Source organism: Pinus tabuliformis, chromosome 8 (assembly GCF_031772625.1).
Source record: "Pinus tabuliformis cultivar Carrire ecotype Pingquan chromosome 8, CPIR1, whole genome shotgun sequence".
Taxonomy (NCBI): Eukaryota; Viridiplantae; Streptophyta; class Pinopsida; order Pinales; family Pinaceae; genus Pinus; species Pinus tabuliformis.
The window spans coordinates 893,496,376-893,522,720 of NC_142294.1; the positions used below are offsets into that span (position 1 = coordinate 893,496,376).

The 26,345-nt window shown below is 41.9% G+C and overlaps 1 protein-coding gene across 1 annotated transcript in view; it reads left to right on the forward strand.

Moving 5' to 3' along the window:
* Positions 1–26,149, forward strand: part of LOC149238418 (squalene monooxygenase SE1-like) — a 201,936-nt gene extending 175,787 nt beyond the window's left edge. Inside the window, exon 7 of the mRNA XM_089369558.1 lies at positions 25,768–26,149. Coding sequence (XP_089225684.1) covers positions 25,768–25,899 — 132 coding nt within the window. The 3' untranslated portion in view covers positions 25,900–26,149. The remainder of the gene's footprint in view (positions 1–25,767) is intronic.
* The last annotated feature ends 196 nt before the right edge of the window (positions 26,150–26,345 follow it).

Below are 26,345 nucleotides of genomic sequence, written 5' to 3' on the forward strand. Positions count from 1 at the left end.
ACTTTTTTGAAGGCTAAATACAATGGATAACAAGATGGTGCACCTAGGCTTGTCTTAATGGACAAGCATGACCAAACCTAGGTGAGAAAATGGCTGAACTGAAGGTTGTCCAATTGCTGCACCAATTTGCACCGCGCTGCCCTAGAAAACTGCCTTTTTGCTAAAGTTCGAATGGCTGGAAGGTGCACTTCTACTACCCAGAAAATTACGTGCTTTTAACCCCGGACTCCTTGGACTAAACCCAGAAAAACCCACAAAGGATTTTCGCTAGTTTAGACTTCTGAAATTCAACCCCCTTGGAGCCCAGCTTCAGCTGCAACTGCAAAATTCTAGAACTGCCTATAAATCCTCTCGGAAATGGTCCCAAAGTGTTAGGCTGACCCTTGCTATCAAATCCCAGACTTCCCGGATGGGCTTCTGGCCTATGGCACCTGCTCCCAAGCTCCACGAAAACTACTGGAATGGCCTTTGTGCTGTCCCCTAGCCCAACAATTCAAATTGCTGGAATGTTGGCTTTGCTCTCTGTAAAACTCAGCAAGATTGCTAACATATTGTTGCTCTCTCAACCCTCTAACTCTCCCGACAAAGACCTGATTTCTGATGGCTCCTAGCTCCCTCTGCGTATTCTCCAGCTGCCCAGAAATACGCACTCCTTACTCTGCGCTAAATGATGGTGCTGTCTCACAACCCTGGAACTCCTGAAAAATTTGTCGAATTGCCTCTCTAGAGCGGGCACGGATGGTCCCTCGAAGTAGAGGTTGAATCTCCTGCTTGAGAGATTCGTGGCCAAACATTCGATTGACTCAGTTAAACAGCAGAGTGAACAATCAAGTAGTTTTGTTTGCAAGATGTAAGAATGAATCCCAAAATGAGAGCTACTCCCTCCTTATAACCCCTTGGGCCTCCCTAGCCTCATGTGGGCCCCTCCATCCACCTATTCGACTTTCCCTCCAAGATATTTGAATGGGCCAATTCTAACTCTCATGTGGGTAGCCCCCACATTCCACTATCAACCAAATAAAGTCGAATTGCCTCCTAAGTCCCTAAGTTGAAAATGATGGGTTCTCTGCCTTAGCCAAAATTGTGCAAAATTGTGTAGCAACACCTTGTTACAAATGTATTTGAGAAGGGACATGACAATCCTCCCCTCCCAAATGTTGCTTGCCCTCAAGCAACCTCAAAGCTGGGTGCTCCAATATGTGCTCACCCTCCCATGTGGCATCCTCATTCGGCAAGTTCTTCCAATGCACCAAGAACTCCCTGATGGTCATGCTCCTCAGTTTCCTTTCCCTGCTCTCCAAAATGGCCTCCGATTCCAAACCAAGTGGCCCTCATCATCCAGTGGAGGTAGATCAGTTGTTGTTGTCACTTGTTGTACCAACACCTTTTTAAGGCATGAGCCATGAAAAATATTGTGGATCCTGCTCCCCTGAGGCAACTCTAGCGCATGGGCCACCTCTTCAACTCGTCCAATCACCCGGTAGGGCCCATAGAAGCGTGGATGTAGCTTCTTGGCCCCCTTATGCTTCAACGTGGACTGCCTGTAAGGTTGCAACCAAAGGTATACTAAGTCCCCCTCCGTGAAGTGCCTCTCCATCTTGTGTTGCTCTGCTTAGACTTTCAGCTGATTTTGGCTTGTCACCAAATTATCCTTGAGAGCCTTGAGGATATCTTGGCTCTCTTGGACCCAGTCTTTGGCCTTTGGGGCCCAACTGTCTCCAAAAACAATGTCAGCAAAAGATAATGCATCATATCCATATAGAGCACGGAAAGGAGTCATACCAATGGACTTGTGTTGCGTGGTGTTGTAGCAGTATTTGCCCAAATGTAACCACCAAATCCAAGCCCTCTGCTGACTGATCATGTAGTTCCTCAGGTACCCCTCCAGCCACTGATTAACCCTCTCGATCTGGCCATCTGTTTAAGTATGGTAGCTAGTGCTAGGAGTGAACTCAGTCCCTACCAATATGAGGAGCTCCTGCCAAAAGCCTCCCGTGAACCTATTGTCCCTTTCGCTCACTATGTTCTTGGGGAGCTTGTGCAACTTGAAAATCTCCCGGAAGAATAGTTTTGCAACCTGTGAAGCTGTGTATCTAGTGGGGATGGCGAAAAAGTTGGCAAATTTGGTCAACCTGTCGACCACTACGTAGATGTAGTCCTTCCCTTGCACTCTGGGGAGCCCTGTGATGAAATCCACAGAAATACTTTCCCATTTCCCCTCAGGGATGGGAAGTGGTTGTAGCAATCCTACGGGGTGGATCAGTTCTTCCTTGTTCCTCTGACATGCTTCACACTCCCGTATGTGCTGCAACACGTCCCCCTTGAGGCCCTTCCACGTGAATCTCTCCCTAACTGCCATACAAGTTTTCTGGAACCCCTGGTGCCCGGATAATGGTGAATCATGTGTTGCATGTAGCAATCCTGCGGGGTGGATCAGTTCTTCCTTGTTCCTCTGAGATGCTTCACACTCCCGTATGTGCTGCAGCACGTCCCCCTTGAGGCCCTTCCATGTGAATCTCTCCCTGACTGCCATACAAGTTTTTTGGAACCCCTGGTGCCCGGATAATGGTGAATCATGTGCTTCCTGGAGCACCCTCTCCCTCAACTGCGAGTTGGGTACTAAGAAAATGAGCCCCTTGTTATAGATGACCTCATCCATCACTCGGTAACGCTCATCTGCATGGGTACCCTCCAATATCTTGCATGCCCTCCTATTCTTGGAGTACTCCACCAACAGTTGAGCCTTCCAATCATGGCAGATTCTCATGAGGGATAACCCAGATGGCCTTTGAGATAGAGCATCGACCACCACATTGTGCTTCTCCTACACATACTCTATATCGAAGTCATAGGCCTGCACCTTGCTGACCCATCTCTGCTGCCTGGCTTTGAGGCCCTTCTACCCCATGAAGTGATGAAGACTGTTGTGATCAGTCTTCACTCGAAAATTGTTGCCCACCAAGTACTGACGGAATTTGGCCAATGCATGCATGATGGCCAACATCTCTTTGTCATATATGGAATATGACAACTCGTGTGGTAAGAGCTTCCAACTCTCAAAAGCAATGGGATGCCCCTCATGTGACAATACTGCTCCAACTCCTATCCCGAATGCATCACACTCCACGGTGAATGGCTGGGAAAATCCGAAAGTGCCAAGGTCGGGCAACTGCTCATCACCTCCTTGATGCGGTCGAAGGCAACCTGTGCTCCATCAGTCCATGCGAAAACCCTTCTCTTGGTCAAGTCAATGAAGGGTGCTGCCAGTTGTGAGAACCCCTTAACAAACTTCCTATAGTAGGTGCAAATGCCCAAGAAGCCCCTTAGCGTAGTCACATCTCGGGGTACTAGCCAATCCCGGATGGCCCGAATCTTCTCCTCATGGACCTTCACCCCATTAGCACCAATGATAAGCCCTAGGTAGAGCATCTCTGTTAAACCAAACTCGCACTTGGAGAGCTTGGCATAAAACTATTGCTCCTCTAGAATGTGTAGTACCTCCTCCAAGTGTTGGAGGTGCTCCTCCCATGTCCGACTGTAAATCAGAATGTCATCAAAGAAAAATAGCACGAACCTCCTCAACTGTCCCCAAAAGACATGGTTCATGCATGACTAGAAGGTGGCCAAAGCGTTGGTCGGCCCAAATGGCATGACCAGGAACTTGAAGTGCCCATAGTGGCACCGAAAAGATGTCTTAGGGATATCCCGATCCCTCACCCTGATCTAGTGGTACCCTGAACGCAGATCGATCTTAGAGAAGTACTTGGCTCCTCTAAGCTTGTCCATCAGCTCATCTATGCAGGGAATGGGGTACCAGTTCTTCAGTGTCTTCCAGTTGAGGGCCCGGTAGTCAACGCACATCCAAAGGGTTCCATCCTTCTTCTTCACCAGTACCACTGAAGAAGCGAAGGGACTGGAACTTGGCCTGATATGGCCCAATACTAGCAGTTCCTGGATGGCCTTCTCTATCTCGTCCTCATAGGCCTTGGGATGCCTATAAGGGGTGGTGATCACTACTTACACACCTGGCTCCAACTCAATAGTGTGCTCAAATCCCCTGTCTGGTGGTTGCCCTGGTGGAATGTCCCCAAACACCACTGCATACCTGTCTAGCAAAGCTTGTATGTCTGGTGGTGGTGGCTGACCCTGTCCCCCAACCTCTGAGATCCTCAGCTCAACTACCCATGCAATGTCCCCATGTCGCAGGTTTGCCTCCATCCTGTGGGCCTAAACTATCTGAGGTAGATAAGATTGCATGCCTCTCAAAACTACTAGTTTGTCATCCGGCCCAATGAACTCCATCTCTGTCTTCCTCCAATCTGTCGTGACTCGCCTAAGGGAATACAGCCACTAGACACCCATCACCATGTTGGTGTATGGCACATCGACCACAAAGAAATGGTTTGGCATCGAGTAGTTCCCCATAACTACTGTCAAGGAAGGCACATATCTAGTGCACTGTATGGTATGGTCACCTAGTACTAGGACTGAAAAGCCCTCAAACTTAGCCATGGCGAGGCCCCTCCTCTAAACCAATTGGGCATCTATGAAATTGTGGGTAGCCCCACTGTCAACTAGAACTGACACCCTCTGCCCCTGTACAGTGCCTCTAATCCTCAGTGTCAAAAATTTGGGAATCCCACATAAGGAAGCAAGGACTCCCCTGGCTGGGGCAAGGGATGCCCCATCTTGTGGAGGTGGTGGCCCTCTATCTACTGGACTCTCACCATCTGCCACACTACAATCCTACTCCACCTCGTCCTCCTGGTCACTATCAGAAAAAACCTCAATATAGTGTGCTCTACCGACAATGCACTGATGGCCTGGTGCCCAGGGCTCCCTGCATGTGAAGCACAACTTCCTCCTCCTGAGGTCCTTTCGTGTCTCATCATCTAACTGCCCCCTCCCCTGTGTGGTCCTTTAAGGTAGAGGTTTAGTGTCATGCCCCTTTGTGGAAAAGGGGTCCATGCAGGAAAAGGTGCTCTAGTCTTGGGGATGGCCCCTGTAGATCTCTGGTGCACAAGACTGCCTCTTGTAGCATGGAGGGTTTACGTGACTTCACCAATCCACGCAAGGGCTCAAACAAGTCCTCAATGAAGGTATAGACCCTCCTAGCCTCGGATAGATCTGGAACCATCATTGATAGCTGAAACGCTGAGATGTATTGCTCCAGGTTAGCCTATTTGGCACAATTGAGTTAGCTCTCTGAAATGGGCCTTTGGATCTCTCTGGTCAAAACGCTCCATCACCTTCCTGGTGAAGTCCTCTTAAGAAGCCACGTGGGCATGCCCTAGGGTGGTAAAGCCATGAAACCACCAATCATGGGCTTCCCCGTCCATGTGCAATGTGGCCATGTTGATGGCTTCCTGCTTTGTCATCCGGTTGAGTTGGAAGTAGGTGTCCATCTTCTCAACCCAAGCCCTAGTTGTGCATGTGGTGGTGCCATCAAAAGTAGGGAAATACATCCTCCCTATAGTCCTTTGTAGCTAGTAGGTCTTGGTCCCCTGTCCTCCATAACCCTTATTCTTCTCACTTTGCTTGAGCTTGCAGTAATCTTTGAAGGAGAGGGCTTCCTTAAAGTCTTCATCCATAAACTGCCATTCTCTGAAATAATCTTCCATCTAAGGGGGGTCTTCCCCCCTTGCAGGTTGGATTTGTGCCACTGGTAGGAAAGAAGGCAGTGTTGCACGAGTTGGCGCATTGGATGATGGGTGGTGCATTGCTGGTGAGGGATGATCGAAGATTCGAATGGCTAAGAGGTCCCAGAAGTTTCCCCAAATAGAAACCCTCTAGGAGTGGTCCTCTCCCTATTTTGCGACTTGATTTCTTCTAACATGTCTTTCTGACCCTTGGCTAAGTCATTCAGGGCCCTCAGGAGGCTGTCAAAAGCCATCTCATCCCTGCTCTTGGGTTCCACCATGTCCTCCTCCTCTACCACTGCTTTCCCTCTGTCCTCCGTGTCTGGAGTAATCTCCAGCTCTCTTTCTCTGCTCCAGTACCTCTGCCTTCAGTAGGTGATGTTCTGCTGGCCCAGAGACAATCCCCACAGCTAAGCCAAGAACTAGGCTCTGATACCACTGTAATGATCCTAAATAGGAATACAAGTGATATGAAGCAAATAATTTGTGCAGCAAATTATAAAAACGAAATGCACATTAAACATCCATAGAAAAGTTGCAAATACGGAACTGCTGAGCCATTTTAATACTTTTCTGAAGGCTAAATATAATGGATAACAAGATGTTGCACCTAGGCTTGTCTCAATGGACAAGCATGACCAAACCTAGGTGAGAAAATGGTTGAACTGAAGGTTGTCCAACTGCTACAACAAGTTGCACTGCGCTGCCCCAGAAAACTGCCTTTTTACTGAAGTTGGAATGGCTGGAAGTTGCACTTCTACTTCCTAGAAAATTATGTGCTTTTAACCCCGGACTCCTTGGCCTAAACCCAGAAAAACCCACGAAGGATTTTGGCTGGTTTAGACTTTTGAAATTCGACCCCTTTGAAGCCCAACTTCGACTGCAACTGCAAAACTCAACCTTCTGGAAATTGCCTGTAAATCCTCCCATAAATGGTCCCAAAGTGCTGGGCTGACCCTTGCTATCAAATCCCTAACTTCCCGAATGGACTTCCAGTCTATGGCACTTGCTCCCAAGCTCCACCAAAAATTGTTGGAATGGCCTCTGCGCTGTCCCCTAGCCCAGCAATTCGAACTATTGGAATGTTGGCTCTGCTAGCTGTAAAACTCAGCGAGAATGTTGACCTATTGCTGCTCTCTCAACCCTCTAACTCTCTCGGCAAACACCTGATCTTTGATATCTCCTAGCTCCCTTTACGTATTCTCCAGCTGCCCAGAAATACGCACTCCCTGCTCTGTGTTGAATGATGATGTTGTCTCAGAATCTCGGAACTCCTGAAAAACTTGTGGAACTGCCTCTCTAGGGAGGGCACAGATGGTCCCTTGAAGTAGAGGTTGAATCTCCCGCTTGAGAGATTCGTGGTTAAACAGCCAGTTGACTTAACTAAACAGTAGAGAAAACAGTCAAGTAGTTTTGTTTGCAAGATGTAAGAATGAATCCCAAAAAGAGAGTTGCTCCCTCCTTATAACCCCTTGGGCCTCCCTAGCCTCATGTGGGCCGCTCCATCCACCTATTCGACTTTCCCTCCAAGATATTCAAATGGACCAATTCGTACTCTCATTTGGGTGGCCCCCACATTCCACTAGCAACCAAATAAAGTCAAATTGCCTCCCAAGTCCCTAAGTCGAAAATGATGGTTCTCTTCCTTAGCCAAAATTGTGTAGCAGCACCCTGTTACAAATGTATTTGAGAAGGGACATGACAAAGAAACAAGAATGGTGGAGCAAGAAATGCCTTCTAATAGAAGCAACCCCGCTGCATTCTCCTCTCATGCCAAAAGGAGAAATAATGCAGGGTCTAAACGTCATTTCCATGGAAAGCCTGGATCTAAGGGAGGAAGGAAGGGCAGGTGCTTTGTTTGCAATAAGGTTGGCCACTATGCAAGGGACTGTCCAAATAGGAGGTACACATCGCATGATAATGATCACAATCATTCCAGGGGAAACTTCAAGAACAACGATCAAAGGAATGGCAGGTCCAATGGCAAAGGAAAAAGGAATACGAGACATCAAGGAAATGGTCAACCCTCCAAGAAATCAAGGAACTCCAAGTATGAAGAATCAAATGTTGTTAACAATAAGTGAAAAGAGTACTATCTTATATCGGCCCTCTCCATTACGTCTCCTCCGGACACTTTGGGAAATTGGTTGATTGATAGTGGTGCCTCAAGGCACTTCACCGGATACAAGGAAGCCTCTCTAATCTGATAGAAAAGGAGACAAACTTGGAGATCATCCTTGGAGACGATGCCACCTATCCCGTGAAGGGAGTAGGGCATGTTACCCATCAATTGAACAAGGTAACACTATTCATTTGCAAGAAGTACTATATGTACCTAATCTCAAGAAGAACCCGGTGTCCATTTCAACCATGGAGGACAATGGATTCAAGGTGGCATTCATCAATGGAAAGGTACGTGTTTGGAAAAGAAATTTTAAAGATGCTTTTACTATTGGGTTCAAAGTTGACACTTTGTATCGAGTTGGAGGAAGTCCATTGGGAGCCATGTCTTGCGACACATCTCTACAATCTGAACTATGGCACCAGAGGTTCACCCATCTTCATTATAAGGCCCTACCCGATGTGAGACAAATGGTGACAAGTATGCCCAAGTTCAAAGTAGAGCATGAAGGTGTATGCCCGGGATGTGCTGAAGGAAAACTTACAAGGGGACCATTCCCGTCGAGTAATAGCAAGACCACAAACATATTGCGGTTGATCCACTCTGACATGTTTGGTATGATGCCCGTAAACTCTTTGGGAGAATACTTATATTATCTCACCTTTACAGATGATTATTCTTGCAAGACCTGGATCTACTTCTTGAAGAAGAAGGATGAAGTGTTCACTTGGTTCCGACACTTCAAAACCTTGATCGAAAACCAATCCGAGAAGAAAATCAAGATATTGAGGACTAATAATGGGACTGAGTACGAATCTAATGAATTCCAAGATTATTGCAGAGAAGTTGGCATTAAGAGGGAGACTACAACGCCATACAATCCTGAGCAGAATGGTGTGGCTGAAAGGAAGAATCGCTCTACTGTAGAAGTTGTCTGTGCCCTGCTTCATGTCAAGACCTTCCAAAGTTTCTATGGGCTGAAGCTACAAATACCGTCGTATATGTTCAAAACCATTGCCCAAATCAAGCATTGGACTCCAAGCCTCCCAAAGAAATGTTCACTGGTAAGAAACCCGATGTCTCTCATTTTAAATTTTTTGGAAGTCTCGTATATTTTCTTGTGTCAAAAGAGAAAAGAAGCAAATTGGGTGCATCTGGGAAGAAAGGAATCGTTGTGGGCTATAGTGAAAATTCAAAGGGATATAGAATTTATGTGGCTGGTCAAAAGAAAGTTGAGATAAGTCATGATGTCACCTTCAACGAAGATATGGCCCTCAGGAAGATCAACAACCTTCCTATCCCGAGGAAGGGCAAAGAAGCTGACACCGGAAATCAGGGTGAAAAAGAGGACGTAATGATGCCTGATGTTGATGAACCTATGGATCCTATAGATCTTCCTCTTCATGAGCCTTCCTTCTCCAAGAAGAGATCGTCATGGCTTAGGGAGACTCTTGAGGATGCCGAGAGACATATTGCACCAAGGGGGACTTTTCGTGAAAGTAAGAAGCCGAAGAGGTATCAAGGATATTTGACCGCCATGAGTGCTATCATTCAAGATGAGCCTTCATCATTCGAAGAAGCCGTGAAGCATCAAGTATGGAAGGATGCTATGAATGAAGAATACAAGTCAATTATGAAGAATGATGTCTAGGATGGGGTCCTTAGACCCCAAGACAAATCGGTTGTCACCTCTAAGTGGCTCTATAAAATCAAGCATAGAGTTGATGGAAGTGCAAAAAAGTTCATGGCTCACTTTGTTGATCGAGGTTTCTCTCAAAAGGAAGTTGTAGATTATGATGAGATATTTTCACCTATTGCCTGATACACCACCATCCGTTCGATCATAGCCCTTGTTGCCTCGCAAGGATGGAACCTACATCAGATGGATGTCAAGACCGCTTTCTTGCATGGTTCAATCAAAGAGGAAGTCTATGTGGAACAACCCGAGGGGTTTGAGGTTCATGATCGGGAATCTCATGTATGCAGGTTGAAGAAAGCTCTCTATGGATTGAAGCAAGCACCTCAGGCTTGGTATGAGAGGATTGATAGTTATCTGATGACGCTGGGATTCACTAGAAGTGAAGCCGATCCGAACCTTTACTTTAAGGTTGAAAATGATAAACCTCTCATTCTGGTACTTTATGTGGACGACCTCTTTCTGACAGGTGCAGACCCTCTCATTCACAAATGTAAGAGGGAGTTGGCTTCTGAATTTGAGATGAAGGACCTAGGACCAAAGCACTACTTCTTAGGGTTGGAGGTCTGGCAAAAGCCAAGTGAAATTTTCCTATCTCAAGGAAAATGTGTTGTGAAGATATTGGAAAGATTTGGGATGGTGGATTGCAAGCATGTGACTACTCCGTTGGAACTTAACTTTAAGAAGTTATGTGGTAGTGCTGCTGGATCTGAATTGGGAAATGCTTCTTGAGTATCGTCAACTCATAGGAGCATTGATGTTCATAGTGAACTCCTGTTTGGACATATGTTTTGTAGTTAACACATTGAGCCAATACATGGTTGAACCTCATCATATACATTGGATTGGTGCCAAGAATCTTCTGAGATATCTTTGGGGCACAATCACTCATGGACTGAGATACACTGCCAGAGATGTGAGGCTACATGGTTATTCTGATGTTGATTGGGTTGGCATTATGGTGGATCGCAAGAGCACTTATGGATGTTGTTTTTCCAGTGTTCCACGGGGACTCGCCCCCACCCCTAGGGGTCTAGTTTCCTCGCTCCCCCGCGCTCCGGGGACTTGGGGACGAGTAGGGGACGTTTCCCCACGCTCCCAAAATGGAGGAAACTCAGGGGGCGTGCCAGGGAAACGTTTCCCTTCCCTGAGGGGGCGTTTCTGAAAGGGGGACATGGGGGGACGAGAGGGGATGAGGGGGGGCGAGAGGGGACGTGGAGGGACGAGGGGGGACGTGGCACACCTTTAATGCATTAAAAACCATTTTAATTAACTAAACGCTAAACTTAATCTTTAATTAAGAGTTAATTAACGTTTAGGGTTTTGGAAAATTGTTGTTTCATGTTATAAAAACGGCACCCTGAACCATGAACAACACACTTACAGCCTTTGCAAGTTCGCTAAGCGCTCCACTCACAACGTTGGATTTCATTGTTCGGATTTTAATAAACAGTGCCTGTATCATTATTGATTGTATTAGGAATTGTATACAAAAGGTAAATTACCTAAAAAAAGTCAGTGAATTAATACAATTTGTTGAAAGTGCAAGCTAGGAAAACCAAGACCTTGATCATTTCAATATGGGCTCTCCCCATTCATGGTGATAGTAGGTTTAGGAAAAGAGCCTACTGTCACATGTTTTGAAAAGTGGATCTGACTATTTTGTTTCCAGGAACCAATTAACCACAAGTATGGGTGAAAATCCGACGTGTAAAAACTTAAAAAACTGCCTCCTTGACTACCATGCGTTGTGTTGATGAGACCTGACTGAAATATAATATTGTTGATATAATAAGATCTGATTAAAATACAGAATGTTAATATTCCACCAGCCACCCAACTACTTTCCTATATGATTTCTCAAAATTCTGCCCTGACATCTAATTTTGATCCCATGAGAACTTAAAGTGTTCAAAATATACATTCGCTCAAAGAAAAAAACCAGCAGGATCTGTAAAATGGAAACTAACTAAGCAATTTAACAACATGAAAAGAAGAAAGTAACTTCCACTTACGTGTCTATCATTTTTTGCATGAGACTGCCGATGGAAAAATCTATGGCACAAGGTTATGGCTGTCGCAATGGTTACCTAGGAACTGAATAAACAATAGACAGTCAGCCTATTACTATATTAGGCCTATGGTCTTTACCTATGGAAAAAGCATCCAGGTTCTGTTTAGTCCAAGTTCCAAAAATGATTTCTTTTAGACTTTTTCTCTAGGTTAGCAGTATCTAAAACAGAATTGTGAAGGTATATCAGACCTATGGGCTAGTCCTATGGAAGCATTGCCAAATAGGCTATTCATATATTAATATTATCAGTTGAAAATCTACGGCCAACCTAACTAATATGTCAAGAACTTAGAAGTCCAGTTTCTCAAAATCATTATACATAATCCACTATAGTTCTGAGTTCTCTCTATGTTTAAGTTTTCTTCTAAGAAGGACAGTTCTCTCTTTGTTTAAGTTTTCTTCTAAGAAGGATTGTGTAAATTTTTAAATTCATTGCTTTCTTGCTCCAGGAATTCATATCAATGATCATGCTTTGCAGCTTTTCAATTCAAACCAAATTGTCATAGTGGACTCAATTAATAAATTATATTTTATATTTATAAATTTTTAAGACCCTGACGCTCCCCCACGTTTCCTAAAAAATGGTAAGGAGCTTTTGCATAGGCCGCTCTCGCGCCCCATCGCTCCCTCGCCCCCTCGTCCCGGAACCTTAGTGGAACATTGTGTTTTTCTTTGGGTTTTGCTTCGATATCTTGGATGAGCAAGAATCAGAAATCAGTTTCCTTGAGCACCGCTGAGCCCGAATACATAGCTAGCTAGTATGGCCTCCTGTGAAGCTGTCTAGTTGAGGAACCTCTTCAGTGAGCTGTTTGGACTTGTGATGGATACCACCGTGATCCTCTGTGACAACCAGAGTGGGATCCGATTATCAGAGAATCTTGTGTTTCATGATCGTTCCAAGCATATAGATATCAAGTACCACTTTATCCGGGATATGGCGCAACGAGGAGCAATAAGGCTCCATCACATTGGGACTGATGACAAGGTCGCTAATATTCTAACAAAGCTCCAGGGGAAGGTCAAATTCTTGGCCTTTCAAGAACAACTTGGAGTCTTGGAGAGACCCTCTTATGAGGGTCCTGTATGAGATGGACATTGAGCTCTAGGAGCTCTGGGGGCTTGGGGTACTTCTTGGAGCGGTGAGCAACCATAGGGTGAGTGGTTTAAGCTTCCCCTGTGATACCCTTTGGCGACATGTAGGTAGGATGAGTGGATCATCCTTCTCCTACTGAGACATCCTACCCATGCAGTATGGGACTCATGGGAAGTACTTCTCATCTGGCTAATGAGTAGGGAAATGAGGATAGGGACCATAGTACTACCGATGGACACATCGTGTACTACCATACTCCCTATGCTAGGATGGCCAATATTGATCTGGGATCAATGGGAACTGACTTCGGGTCAATAAGAGTGGTATGAGACACTCTCTTTCGATTGGAACTGGCTTCGAATTAATAAGAATGGTGTGAGGCACTCCTTTTTATTTGGGACTGACTTCAGGTCATTAGAGAATGGTATGATATATTCTCGATCACTTCCTCTTCATAGTTTAGCAGAGAAGAGCAGTTTATTGATGGCAGAGATAGTACAGATGGGCAGATGGATTAGCAGATGGAGTTCTCCCTAGTTGAGAGGGAGTGTTAAAATTGGCAACTAGGGCCAAACTCCACATGGGTCATCTTATTTATGACAACTGATATTTTTCTTGGATTCCTCTCTCCGAGAGGTATAGGATTGATCTAAAGATCATCCAATTCCGAGATGTACAAATGAAGTTATGAATTTATTTTGATTATGGACAAATTGTTAAGGTCGGCCAACAAACTTATGTAGGCTTAGAAGCCCAACAGTGACGTCTATTCATCCTCAACGTTTGCTATAAATACATGATGCCTTAGCCTCATTTGGACACACTCATCTTCACACTTCTCTCTCTCTCTCTCCTCATTGATTGGGTACAGATTTCTGGGCCTTTCTCTCTCCACACATCTGAAATTTCAAGATAGCGAAATTTCAGGAGACCAAATTTTTGGACAGTTTGACAAAGCATTGACCAGCATGTGTTGACCTCCTTTGATTGTGTTTTTGTGAGGGCTATCTCTATTTGGGCAGGCCGCATTTCTGGGCACAAAAATCGAGGCTAAAAGTTGACTTTTAGTAGTGTTGACTGTAGCTAGCGCTGACCGCAGGTGGGTTGTATGACCAGATTTTGACTGGGCTATTTTTGGGCTATTTTGAGGGTTGATTCATCTTGGTGTTTGGAGGCCAAAGTTGACTGAAGTTGACCAATTAGTTGAGGGTCAAATCTGGTCTGTTGACCAGCATTGACTTTTCTAGTTAGGGCTCCTTTGCTGCCGTGCTCCTTTTCTAGTTAGGGCTCCTTATAGAATCCATCAAACACTCGCTCATCCCATATGTATCAAAATTAGACACTGTAAAATCTATATATGACAAATTGGTAGAGTTATTTTCCATTATTACTACTGGAGAAGTAATCCCTCTAAGGTAAGAAATCTACTAATTGAAGATCTCTAGGGAAGAAGGAATAGCCTCATATTTTACGAGGGTTTCTGAGATAAGAGGTCAACTTCAAGATCTGGGTGAAATAATCTCTGACAAAGAAATGACCACTGTAGTAGTGATGCACTACTGGAGGAATGGGGCAACTTCACTTCAAGTATCTATGGGAAGAAAGAAGCCACTCCCTTTCAAGATCTATGGTCATTGTGTAAGATTGAAGAAACTAGACTAAAGGCAAAATCGGATGTCAGAACAAATGAGCAGAATCAAGTGTATGTTGCTATGTCAAGAAGAAAAGGAAAGTTTGGAAAATTTGGTCCTCAAAAGAAGAAGAAGAACATGGCTAAAGTACAATACTATGGATGTCAAGAATATGGGCACTATCGAAGATATTGTCCTAAGCTTAAAAGGGACAATAACAAGAAGAATAAGGAAGAAGCCCATATTACCGAAGAAGTAGAAGATCCTAAGACAAAGAAACCTAAGAAGGAGGAAGTGAAAGATCTCTACTATAACTAAGAGGATCTCCTTCACTAAAAGGTACTCTTCTATTGTATTATAGATAGGAAGCTTTGAAAATAAAATAGGATGCATCATATTAGAGAATGGCATCATGGTAGAAGCATTAGAAGAAAGAGCTCGTGACATATGTAATATAATAAATGTTTGGAACAAAACCTATGGAAGTCAACTAGGTAGGATATAGCTCTTGGTAAACCTCATTAGAAGCTCAAGTGATACTTATGAAGAAGGAAGAAGTCATCTAGGAAAAAGGGTTATCATACATCTATCAAAAGATAACATATGCAGGATAAGATATGCAAGATCCTCAAGATTCTCTGATGGAATCTTCATTGCAAGATTCACCGATCAAGAAGAAAAAGTGGTTCTTCAAGAATTCCAATCTTGTGGAATTCATAAAATGATGGTATGATAACATGACAGTGAAGCAGATCAAGGGAATGAAGTCTCTTCATTCAAAAGAAATTATTGCAGGAAGTCTGGATGATTCAAAAGAAAGATGAGGTATGTATGCTCACATTTGATATCATGGAAGTCATGTCATATGGTTGCAGACAATAGGGATCACTGGGGCATGATCAACGAAAGGATCTCCTCCCTCAAAGGGATGCAAGAATGCATGGTTCACATATTTAATTAGATGAAATCAACATAATATGTCCTCATATGAAGTATGAGACAATTAACTACAATTGAGGAACTCTGATTGGAAGTTCCTGGGAATGAAATGAAATGTGTGAAGAAAGGAAGGAAGAGATCGTGAGATATGCAACTGTGGTAAAGGCAATCAACATCCAAAAAACCAAGAAGATTTGACTAGGAACTCTCCCGGAAAGATATGAAGACTCTGATGGAAGTCTGAAAAAGTCAGGAGACCCTTGACAATGGATATCTTTGGGAGATATGTCAACATGTATGTAGGATGTTGATGCAAACAGGAAAATGTCATGGTGAAAGACCATCACAAAGGTAATTATGATTCAAGTGTTCATTTCTTATTTATGAACTAGTATCTGGATGAGCTTATGCAGGGCTGCCGAAGGGAAGAACTATGGATGTCTTCCATGAGAACAATGTAGAAGGATGTAAGATCCTTCCGAAGAAGATAGCATGATGAAGGCAACATAACATGAAGAAAGGCTAGATGTAGACTGATGGATCACTTTCTAATGAAAGGAATGATGACATGACTAACTCATGAATGAAAGTGATGGATGGTCTGCGCCCTATGAAGAAGTTCCAAAAGGAAGAAGACTCCGTGACAAAGAATTTCATGACATCAAAGGAAGGAGTTCTTCAAGCAGCTGATTGTCCCATATTCTCCACCTAAGGAGCTATTGTAGGTCCCTATTAAGAGGGAGCCTGGAAAGTTTCTTACTTGGAAGAAACTTGGAAATTCCTAAGCCAAGAGGGAGCTTAGGTACATTCCTTGTAGGAATGAGAAAATTCCTTTGTTGGAATAGAGATGTTAATTTTAGGCAACAATGGTATATTCTATGCTTTAGAGAAATTTTACTTCAATTTCTTTATTAGCCCAATATCAATATTCGGATTAGCAATCACATCAACATGATAGTAAAATGCAGATAGAACATAAACATAAACAGTGGAAGACAAGCCAAGACAAGAGAACACAAAGTTGTGGCACCAACCAGGGACAAACCCCAATGTGGGGAACCCTTGATCAAATCTTCTTTTAGTCTTCAGGAGCCTTGGAATCTAATGCTTGATGAGGGCATCGGTTTTGTACATATACGGCGGTATTCACAGCTTCGGCCCATAGAAACTTCGGAAGCCTTTGATCATGGAGCATGGCACGGACAACTTCCACAATTACACGATTCTTCCTTTCAGCCACACCATTTTGCTTAGGATTGTATGGTGTTGTAGTCTCCCTCTTAATGCCAACTTCTTTGCAAAAGTCATGGAACTCATTGGATTCATACTCGGTCCCATTATCAGTCCTTAGAATCTTGATCCTCTTCTCAGTTTGATTCTCGATCAAGGCTTTGAAGTGACGGAACCAGGTGAACACTTCATCCTTCTTTTTCAGGAAGTATATCCAAGCCTTGCGAGAGTAATCATTTGTAAAAGTAAGATAATATATATTATAGATATCCTCCCAAAGAGTTCACGGGAATCATACCAGATATGTCGGAGTGAACCAACTGCAAAATATCAAAGGTCTTGCTATGGCTTGAGGGGAACGGTCCCCTTTTGAGCTGTCCTTCAACACATCCCGGACATACACCTTCATGCTCTACTTTAAACTCGGGCATCCATGTCACCATCTATCTCACATCGGATAGAGCCTTATAATGAAGGTGGGAAAACCTCTGGTGCCATGGTTCAGACTGTAGAGATGTGTCACAAGACATGACTCCCAACGGACTTCCTCCAACTTTATATAAAGAGTCAATCCAGAACCAAGAGTGAAAGTATCTTTAAAATTCTTTTTCCACATGCGTACCTTGCCATCGATCAAGGCCACCTTGTAGCCTTTGTCTTCCATTGCCGAAATGGACACCAAGTTCATCTTGAGATCAAGTACATATAAGACTTCTTGCAAATGGATCATGTTACCCTGATTTAATTGAAGAGTAACATTCCCTACACCCTTTACGGGATATGTGGAATTGTCTCCAAGTTTGTCTCCTTCTCTATCAGATTAGAGAGAGCTTCCTTGTAACCAGTGAAGTGCCTTGAGGCACCACTATCAATAAGCCAATTTCCCAACGAGTCCAGAGGAGAGGTAGTGGAGAGGGCCGATATCAGATTTTACTCATCTTGCTTATTATTAACAACATTTGATTCATACTTGGAGTCCCTTGCTTTCTTGGAGGGTTGACCACTTCCTTGGTTTCCCGCATTCCTTTTTCCTTTGCCATTGAACTTGCCATTCCTTTGATTGTGGTTGGAGTTGCCCCTAGAGTAATTTTGATCATCATCAGGTGATGTGTCCTTTCTATTTGGACTCTCCCTCGCATAGTGGCCAAATTTATTGCAAACGAAGCATCTTCCCTTCCTTCCACCCTTCGACCCAGGCTTCGCTTTGAAATGACCTTTAGACCCAGAATTATTTCTCCTTTTGGCATGAGAGGAGAAAGCAGTGGGGTTGCCTTTGATTGAAGGCATTTCTTTCTCTACCATCCTTGTCTCTTCTTGAATGCATCTCGACATCAATTCTTCAAATCCCGAAATTCAATCATTATTGAGAAGAGTGGTTCTAAATATATACCATTCGGATGGGAGCCCTCCAAGGGCAGTGATAGTTAGTTCCCTATTAGGAATGACTTATTTGATTGATAGGAGATCATTCTTGATCTCAGTGATTTTTAAGAAGTAGGATTGAATATCCTTGTCCTTGCCCTTCTTAATATCCTTCAACTTATTTTTGAGGAACAAAACTTGATTTTCATCACTAACTTTAAACAAGCTTACCAGTCTATCATAGATCTCCTTGGAGGTGTTCAACTTAGAAATGTACGCCACCAGACGCTTGTCAATTGAGTCTCAGATGATTTTCTTTGCTTTGACTTCACCATTAGTGCACTTGTTCTTTGTAGCAGCCGGTGCATTTGATGGAGGCTCCGTAATTCCACCCCTCACATAGTCCATCACTTCTTGCTCTTTCAATGTCAGATCAAGAGACATCTTCCATCCATGATAATTAGACTTCTCACGGAGCTTGTCTTCGGCCGGGAAGTGAGATGAGGAACCCATGAAGCCTTTTTGACCTTTTCAACTGTGTTCGATGATTGCTCTTTCACTCTTGCTTGGGCTTTGTCTTCACCTCAACTCTGATACCATGTTAAATTATGGTATGTTCTATGCTTAAGAGAAATTTACTTCAAATTTTCTTATTAGCCCAATATCAATTTCCAAAATTGCAATCACATCAACATGATAGTAAAATGCAAATAGAACATAAATGTAAACAGTAGAAGACAAGCCAAGACAAGAGACACAAGATGTGGCACCAGCCAGGGACAAACCCCAATGCGGGGAAACCCTTTGATCAATTCTTCTTATATTCTTCAACAATTCAGCAAAGAGAGGGAGATAGTACAATTACAAAATTCTATAATTTTGTGACAGCAACAACTAAACCCTAACCAGCAAAGTCAAATCTGGTCAAACAAGTTAACAATGACCTCAAGTCAACATCAATCAACTCGGCCTGCAATAGCAAGTATAGGCAGCCCAAAACAGTCTTGAAATGAAGGTCAAATAGCAGTCAACGAAAGTCAAAGTCTACGGTCAACCCTCAACAGTCAACGTTGGTCAAATATATGGTCAAATAGGTCAATGCTTTGCCTTCCAGAAATATGGCTAGCCTAAGAGAGGCTGCCTAACCCAAACCACAGTCAAACAGTCCTCTTTGCTAGTCAACGCAGTCAAAATACAACCTTGATGCTCCACGGTCGACCCTAGTCAGTGCTGCCCTAAATCAAACCAACGTCCTTCCTCCTTCCCATGTGTGAGTGTCTTCCTCCTACGCATACCCAATCAGACTAGGAGAGAGAGGAATGAGATGATGAGATTAGTGCCATAATGCCACAAGGTCTCCTCCTTTTATATGCCACATTGAGGATGAGCTGGGGGTGTAAAACACTGTTTTGCTTGTTGGCCGACCTTGACAAATTGTCAAGAAATACAAATAAATTCATATCTTCATGAATACATGTTGGAATCGGATGCTCTTTAGATCAATCCTACACCTCTCGATGAGAGGAATCCAAGAAAAATATTAGCTGTCATAAATAAGTTGACCCACATGGGGTTTGGCCGTAGTTTCCAATTTTAACACTCCCTCTCAACTAGGGAGAACTCCATCTGCTAATCCATCTGTTTGTCGGTACTATCTCTACCATCAATGCACTGCTATTCTCTGCTCTGCTAAACTATGAATAAGAAGAAGTGATCGAGAATGTATCATACCATCCTCTACTGACCCGAAGTCAGTCCTAGATAAATAGCACTCTCACTGACCTGAAGTCAGTCCCAATGAAGAGAGTGTGTCATACCACTCTTACTGATTTGAAATCAGTTCCAAATAAAGAGAGTGTCTCATAACACTCTTACTGATCTGAAATCAGTTCCAAATAAAGAGAGTGTCTCATACCACTCTTACTGACCCGAAGTCAGTTCCAATTGATCCCAGATCAATGTCATCCTAGCATAAGGAGTACGGTAGATACACGATGCATCCATCGGTACTACGATGGTCCCTATCCTCATTTCCCTACTCATTGGCCAAATGAGAGGTACTTCCCGTGAGTCCCAGACTGCATGGGTAGGATGTCTCAGCAGGAGAAGGATGAACCACTCTTCTTGCCTACATGTCACCACGGGGTATCATAGGGGAAGGCTGAACCACTCACCTTGTACATAGCAAACCACTAGGGGAAGGTTGAATCACCCTATGGTTGCTCATCACTCCAAGAAGTACCCCAAGCCCCCCAGAGCTCCCAGAGCTCATAGTATATATCATACAGGACCCTCATAAGAGGGTCTCTCCACGACTCCTAGTCATTCTCAGAAAGTCAAGAATTTGACCTTTCTTAGGGGCTTCGTTAGAATGTTGGCAACCTGCTCATCAGTCGCAATATGATGGAGCCTTATTGCTCCTCGTTGTACCATATCCCAGATAAATTGGTACCTGATATAGATGTGCTTGGAGCGATCATGAAATACGAGATTCTCTGATAAACGAATCCCACTCTGGTTGTCGCAAAGGATCACGATAGTATCCAGCGTATGACCAAACAACTCACTAAAGAGCTTCCGCAACTAGACAGCTTCACAGGAGGCCATACTCACAGCAATGTATTTGGCCTCGGCGGTGCTCAAAGCCACTGACTTCTGCTTCCACCTCATCCAAGATATCGAAGTAGAACCCACAGAGAAACAACACCCGGAAGTGCTTTTTCGGTCCACCACACTGCCTGCCCAATCAGCATCGGAATAATCATGCCGCCTTAGATCTCCGGTAGTGTATCTCAATCCATGAGAGATTATGCCTCGAAGATATCTCAGAAGATTCTTGATACCAATCCAATGTGAGTGATGAGGCTCAACCATATATTGGTTCAACGTGTTGACTGCAAAACATATATCTGGGTGGGAGTTCACCAAGAACATCGATGCTCCTATGAGTTGACGATACTCAGAAGCGTTTCCCAATGCAGGTGCGACAGTACTACCGCATACTTCTTAAAGTTAAGCTCCATCGAGGTAGTCACGGGCTTGTAGTCCACCATACCAAATCTCTCCAATATTTTCACCACGTATTTTCCTTGAGATAGGAAAATTTCTCCTGGCTTTTGCCAAACCTCTAGCCCTAGGAAATAGTGCATCAATCCTAGGTGCATCTCAAATTCGGAAGCCAACTCCCTCTTACATTTGTGAATGAGAGGGTCTGCACCTGTCAGAAAGAGGTCATCAACATACAACACCAGTATGAGAGGCTTATCATCTTCAACCTTAAAGTAAAGGTTTAGATCGGCTTCACTCCTAATGAATCCCAGCTTCATCAAATAGCTATTGATCCTCTCATACGAAGCTCTGGGTGCTTGCTTCAGCCCATAGACAGCTTTCTTCAACCTGCATACATGAGATTCCCGATTATGAATCTCAAACCCCTTGGGTTGTTCAACATAGACTTCTTCTTTAATCGAACCATGAAAGAACACGGTCCTAACATCCATCTGATGTAGGTTTCCATCCTTGCGAGGTAGCAAGGGCTATGATCAAGCGGATGGTGGTGTATCAGGCAACATGTGCAAATATCTCATCATAATCTACACCTTCCTTTTGAGAAAAGCCTCGAGCAATAAAGTGAGCCTTGTACTTTTCAGCACTCCCATCAGCTCCATGCACGATTTTGTAAAGCCATTTCAAGGTGACAATTGTTTTGTCCTAAGGTCTTGGAACCACATCCCAAACATCATTCTTCATGATGGATTCGTATTCTTCATTCATAGCATCCTTCCATACTTGGTGCTTTACAGCTTCTTTGAATGATGAAGGCTCGTTTTGAATGATGGTGCTCATAATGGTCAAGTATCCCTGATACATGGTCGGCTTCAGTCCAATCTACACTGCTATATTTTCCATACTGTCAAAATACAAGATAGTTACTGCCATGGATATTGCCCCTCATCACTGTCAATATTGTTGTCAAGGGTGCAAACAACAAAGCCATACAATACTAACAAGAGATGATACTACCATAAGTAGTAACATATGCGTTACAAAGATAAATATGTGAGCCATAAGAATAGATGTGAGCATAGGGAATAATGTGAGCCACAACAGAAACAAGTATCCATGGAGAATAGAATCTAGCCACAGGAATATAATCGAATCCACAGAGAAGTATGAGAGCCACACAAATAAGGACCAAGCCATAAATAAATGCAAGTTGCAGGTATAAAGTGAGAGACATAGAAATATGTGCGAGCCACAAATAAAAATAAAAGTGAGCCACTGGAATAAAAGCGATCTAGAATAAATGATGTGAGTCATAACAAATATGAGTTATAGCAAATACGGGCCACAGTAAACAAAGTGAGCTATAGAGAAACAACGCGAAGTAACGAACCATCGAGAATGAATGTGAGCTGCCCAGGATAATAATGCGAGCCATAATGAAATGCAAACCATAGAATGAAATCCTTAGACATGTTGAGAAATCTAGGGCAACCATGATTAGGAGATTTCTCTTCTTGATAATTGCTTGTGATATGCTTTTACTTCTTGTATTATGATCATCTCTTCATTATATTATCAATGTGTTTTTTTCATCCAGACAATTACCAAATAAATAATAGAAAACAAGAGACACAGTATGTAGGCTTGTCAGCCAGGGCCAAAACCTCTCACTCTTTGAGAGGAAAACCCAATCAATAATTCTTCTTATAGATCTTCAATTGACGAATACCAAGACCATGACAAAGACCCTTGACCCTAGAATCCTCCAAGACCCTTGTCACTAACCCTTGATGTTCTGCCTCTTCCGTTTCTCAGCTTCCTTCTACTCTTGAACTGCTCCTCTCGGCTTCCTCTAGAGAATCTCGATCTCTATCCTATCAGAGTGCTATTCTCAGCTCCCTCTAGAGAGTCTCAGTCTCTACTACTCTTCTCTTCTTACCCAGAGAAACTCGGTCTCTACCGCTCATCTCTTCTTACCTAGAGAAACTCGGTCTCCTAGATCAGAAACCCTAGAATAGTGTTTCTCCTCGACTTCCCTATTGTGAAGGTTGGCCAGCGAACTTATGTAGGCTCAGAAGCCCAACAGTCACATCTATTCATCCTCAACGTTTGCTATAAATACATGATGCCTTAGCCTCATTTGGACACACTCATTTTCACACTTCTCTCTCTCTCCCCTCATTGATTGGATACAGATTTCTGGGCCTCTCTCTCTCCACACATCCGAAATTTCAGGGGAGCGAAATTTCAGGAGACCGAATTTCAGGACAGTTTGACCAAGCATTGACCAGCATGCGTTAACCACCTTTGACTGTGTTTTTGTGAGGGTTATCTCTGTTTGGGCAAGCCGCATTTCTGGGCACAGAAATTGAGGCGAAATGTTGACTTCAACTAGCGTTGACTATAGCTAGGGCTAACCGCAGGTGGGCTATTTGACCAGATTTTGACTGGGTTGTTTTGAGGGCTGATTCATCTTGCTGTTTGGAGGCTGAAATTGACCAATTAGTTGAGGGCCAAATCTGCCCTGTTAACCAACGTTGAATTTTTTGGTTAGGGCTCCTTTGTTGCTGTTATAAATTATCAGATTTATAAATTGTACTCTCTCTCTGTTGAACTATTGAAGGCTAAAAGAAGATTTGATCAAGGGTTTCCCCACATTGGGGTTTGTCCCTAGCTAGTGCCACATCTTGTGTCCTCTTGTCTTGGCTTGTCTTCTATTGTTTATGTTTATGTTCTATCTGCATTTTACTATCATGTTGATGTGATTGCTAATCTAAATATTGATACTGGGCTAATAAAGAAATTGAAGTAAAATTGCTCTAAAGCATAGAACATACTCTTGTTGCCTAAAATTAACATGGTATCAGAGGTGAGGTGAAGACAAAGCCCAAGCAAGAGTGAAAGAGCAATCACCAAAGACAGTTCGACAAGTACAAAAGGCTCAATAGGTTCCTCATCCTACTTCCCTACTGAAGACAAGCTCCATGATAAATTTGACTATCATGAATGGAAGATGTCTCTTGATTTGACCTTGGAAGAAAAATAAGTGATGGATTATGCGCGGGGTAAAATCCCTAAGCCTCCTTCAAATGCACCAGCTGCGACGAAGACCAAGTACAATAGGGCACTTTTAAAATGTTTTTAAAATGCTTTAAATGATTTAAAACAAATTTTAAACGCTTTAAAACATTTCAAAATGATTTTAAAGCACTTTTAAAACATGTTTTAGCACTTTAAAAATACTTTTAAAGCGCTTTAAAGCGCTTTAAAATGTATTTTAAAGCGTTTAAAAATATATATGTTTAAATGCTTTTGAAACACTTGAAAACACTTTTTAAATGGTTAAAAACACTTTTAAAACTCTTTAAAATGTTTTTAGAAAACGTTTTAAAACATGTTTTAGCACTTTAAAAATACTTTTAAAGCGTTTAAAAATATATATGTTTAAATGCTTTTGAAACACTTGAAAACACTTTTTAAATGGTTAAAAACACTTTTAAAACTCTTTAAAATGTTATAAAATGTTTTTAGAAAACGTTAATTTTTTTCAAACGCTTTAAAAATGTTTTAAAACATTTTAAAGCACTTTTAAAACGGTTTAAAACACGCTTAAAACATTTTAAAGCACTTTTAAAACATGTTTTAGCACTTTAAAAATGCTTTTAAAGCGTTTAAAAATATATATATTTAAACGTTTTTAAATAACTTAAAACACACTTTTTAAATGGTTAAAACACTTTAAAACTCTTTAAAATCTTATAAAATGTTTATAAGAAAACGTTTCTATTTTTTTTTAAATGTTTTAAATTACTTTTAAAACATTTTAAAGCAGCTTTAAAACGTCTTAAAGCACTTTTAAAACGTTTCAAAATGCTTTAAACGTTTTAAAACAAATTTTAAACGCTTTAAAACATTTCAAAATGATTTTAAAGCATTTTAAAGCACTTTTAAAATGTTTTAATGAACTTTTAAAACATGTTTTAGCACTTTAAAGTTTAAAAATGCTTTTAAAACACTTTAAAATGTATTTTAAAACGTTTAAAAAATATATATATTTAAACGCTTTTAAAACACTTGAAAACACTTTTTAAATGGTTAAAAAACTTTTAAAACTCTTTAAAATGTTATAAAATGTTTTTAAGAAAACGTTTTTTTTTTTTAATGCTTTAAAAACGTTTTAAAATATGTTTAAAACATTTTAAAGCACTTTTAAAGCGTTTTAAAATGTTTTAAAACATGTTTCAAACATTTTAAAGCACTTTTAAAACGTTTTTAAAATGCTTTAATCGTGTAAAAGAAATTTTAAATTCTTAAAACACTTTTAAAATGTTTTAATGCACTTTTAAAACATGTATTAGCAGTTTAAGAATAATTTTAAAACGTTTGAAAATACCCACACCTGCGTTCCAGAAACTTGTGCAACACGGAATAATGGTGTTTTTTGCATTTAAGCTTCTTCAATCTTCATTAAAAAATGCGAGTTTACTAAATAAGAAAATGGGCTTCCTTTTCCAATTCTTCAAATTTGTTTTGATTTTGCTAAAGAAAATGCAGCAAAGAGGTACATGATGACTACAAAGTAGTTTTGGTATAATAAGATGGTCAGAATTACATGAAGATGTACATTTTCCTGAAAGGTTTGTATCTGTTTTTAGCATCTTTCTCAATTTTTTTCAAAATGATGTTTTGTAAGTTTGTCAGCCCTGTAGAACTTACTATGGAGTTGATAACCATTTACTCTGCATTTTCTCTTTTTTATTACTCCTAGAGCCACTTCCACTTGCAGGTTGACCTTTCATTTAATGATTCATATCTACTAAGCACAGAATTAAGGTGGACAGTAAACATTTGCTACAGATGCAGTTCCAGTAGTCTTTATTGAAGTGATATTATGTTTTATCATTCTTGTAAGCTGTGCTGTCTTCATTGCTGTAGACTTCAATCTCTAATTATTTGTCCTTTTGGGCTATGGCAGGGTGCATCCAATATCATTTTTCCAATTATTAAGGAAGAAGGAATCAGACCGATGTTCTTTCCTGGTACTGTTCCTGCATATTATAGAGCACCACCTGTGCATTCTATCAAGGGAGAGAGTGGCAGTGAATGATTGTCAGGAGAAAATTTTCTGTCTTTGTCAGGGATTGATTGCTTCTTATAATTCTTTTGAAAGAAATTGCAGTCAAACTGTTTCTTGTTCTACCTGCTAGTTAAAATGGATAATATTTCTTAGCTTTCAATTTGAACTACTTGTGTACTGCATGCTATTTGTACCACTTGAAAATCTGAAAGCATTTACTTGTTACATTGAAGCTGAATTCACTTGCTTGGCATAATAATGTAAAATTATTTTCCCGATATTATGGAGACTTGAAAGAAAAGTGTGAAAGGGCCGTTTATCATGTTGAAAAGAGCCCTGCATTTCTTGAACTACACTTTAAATTTGAAGGCCATCTTACAGCATGTACGAGTATGTAATATCCCTTAGGGTTCAAAAGAGCACAAATTAGTATCACAGTACTTTTTCAAAACAGAGATAATATTGAATTGCAATAA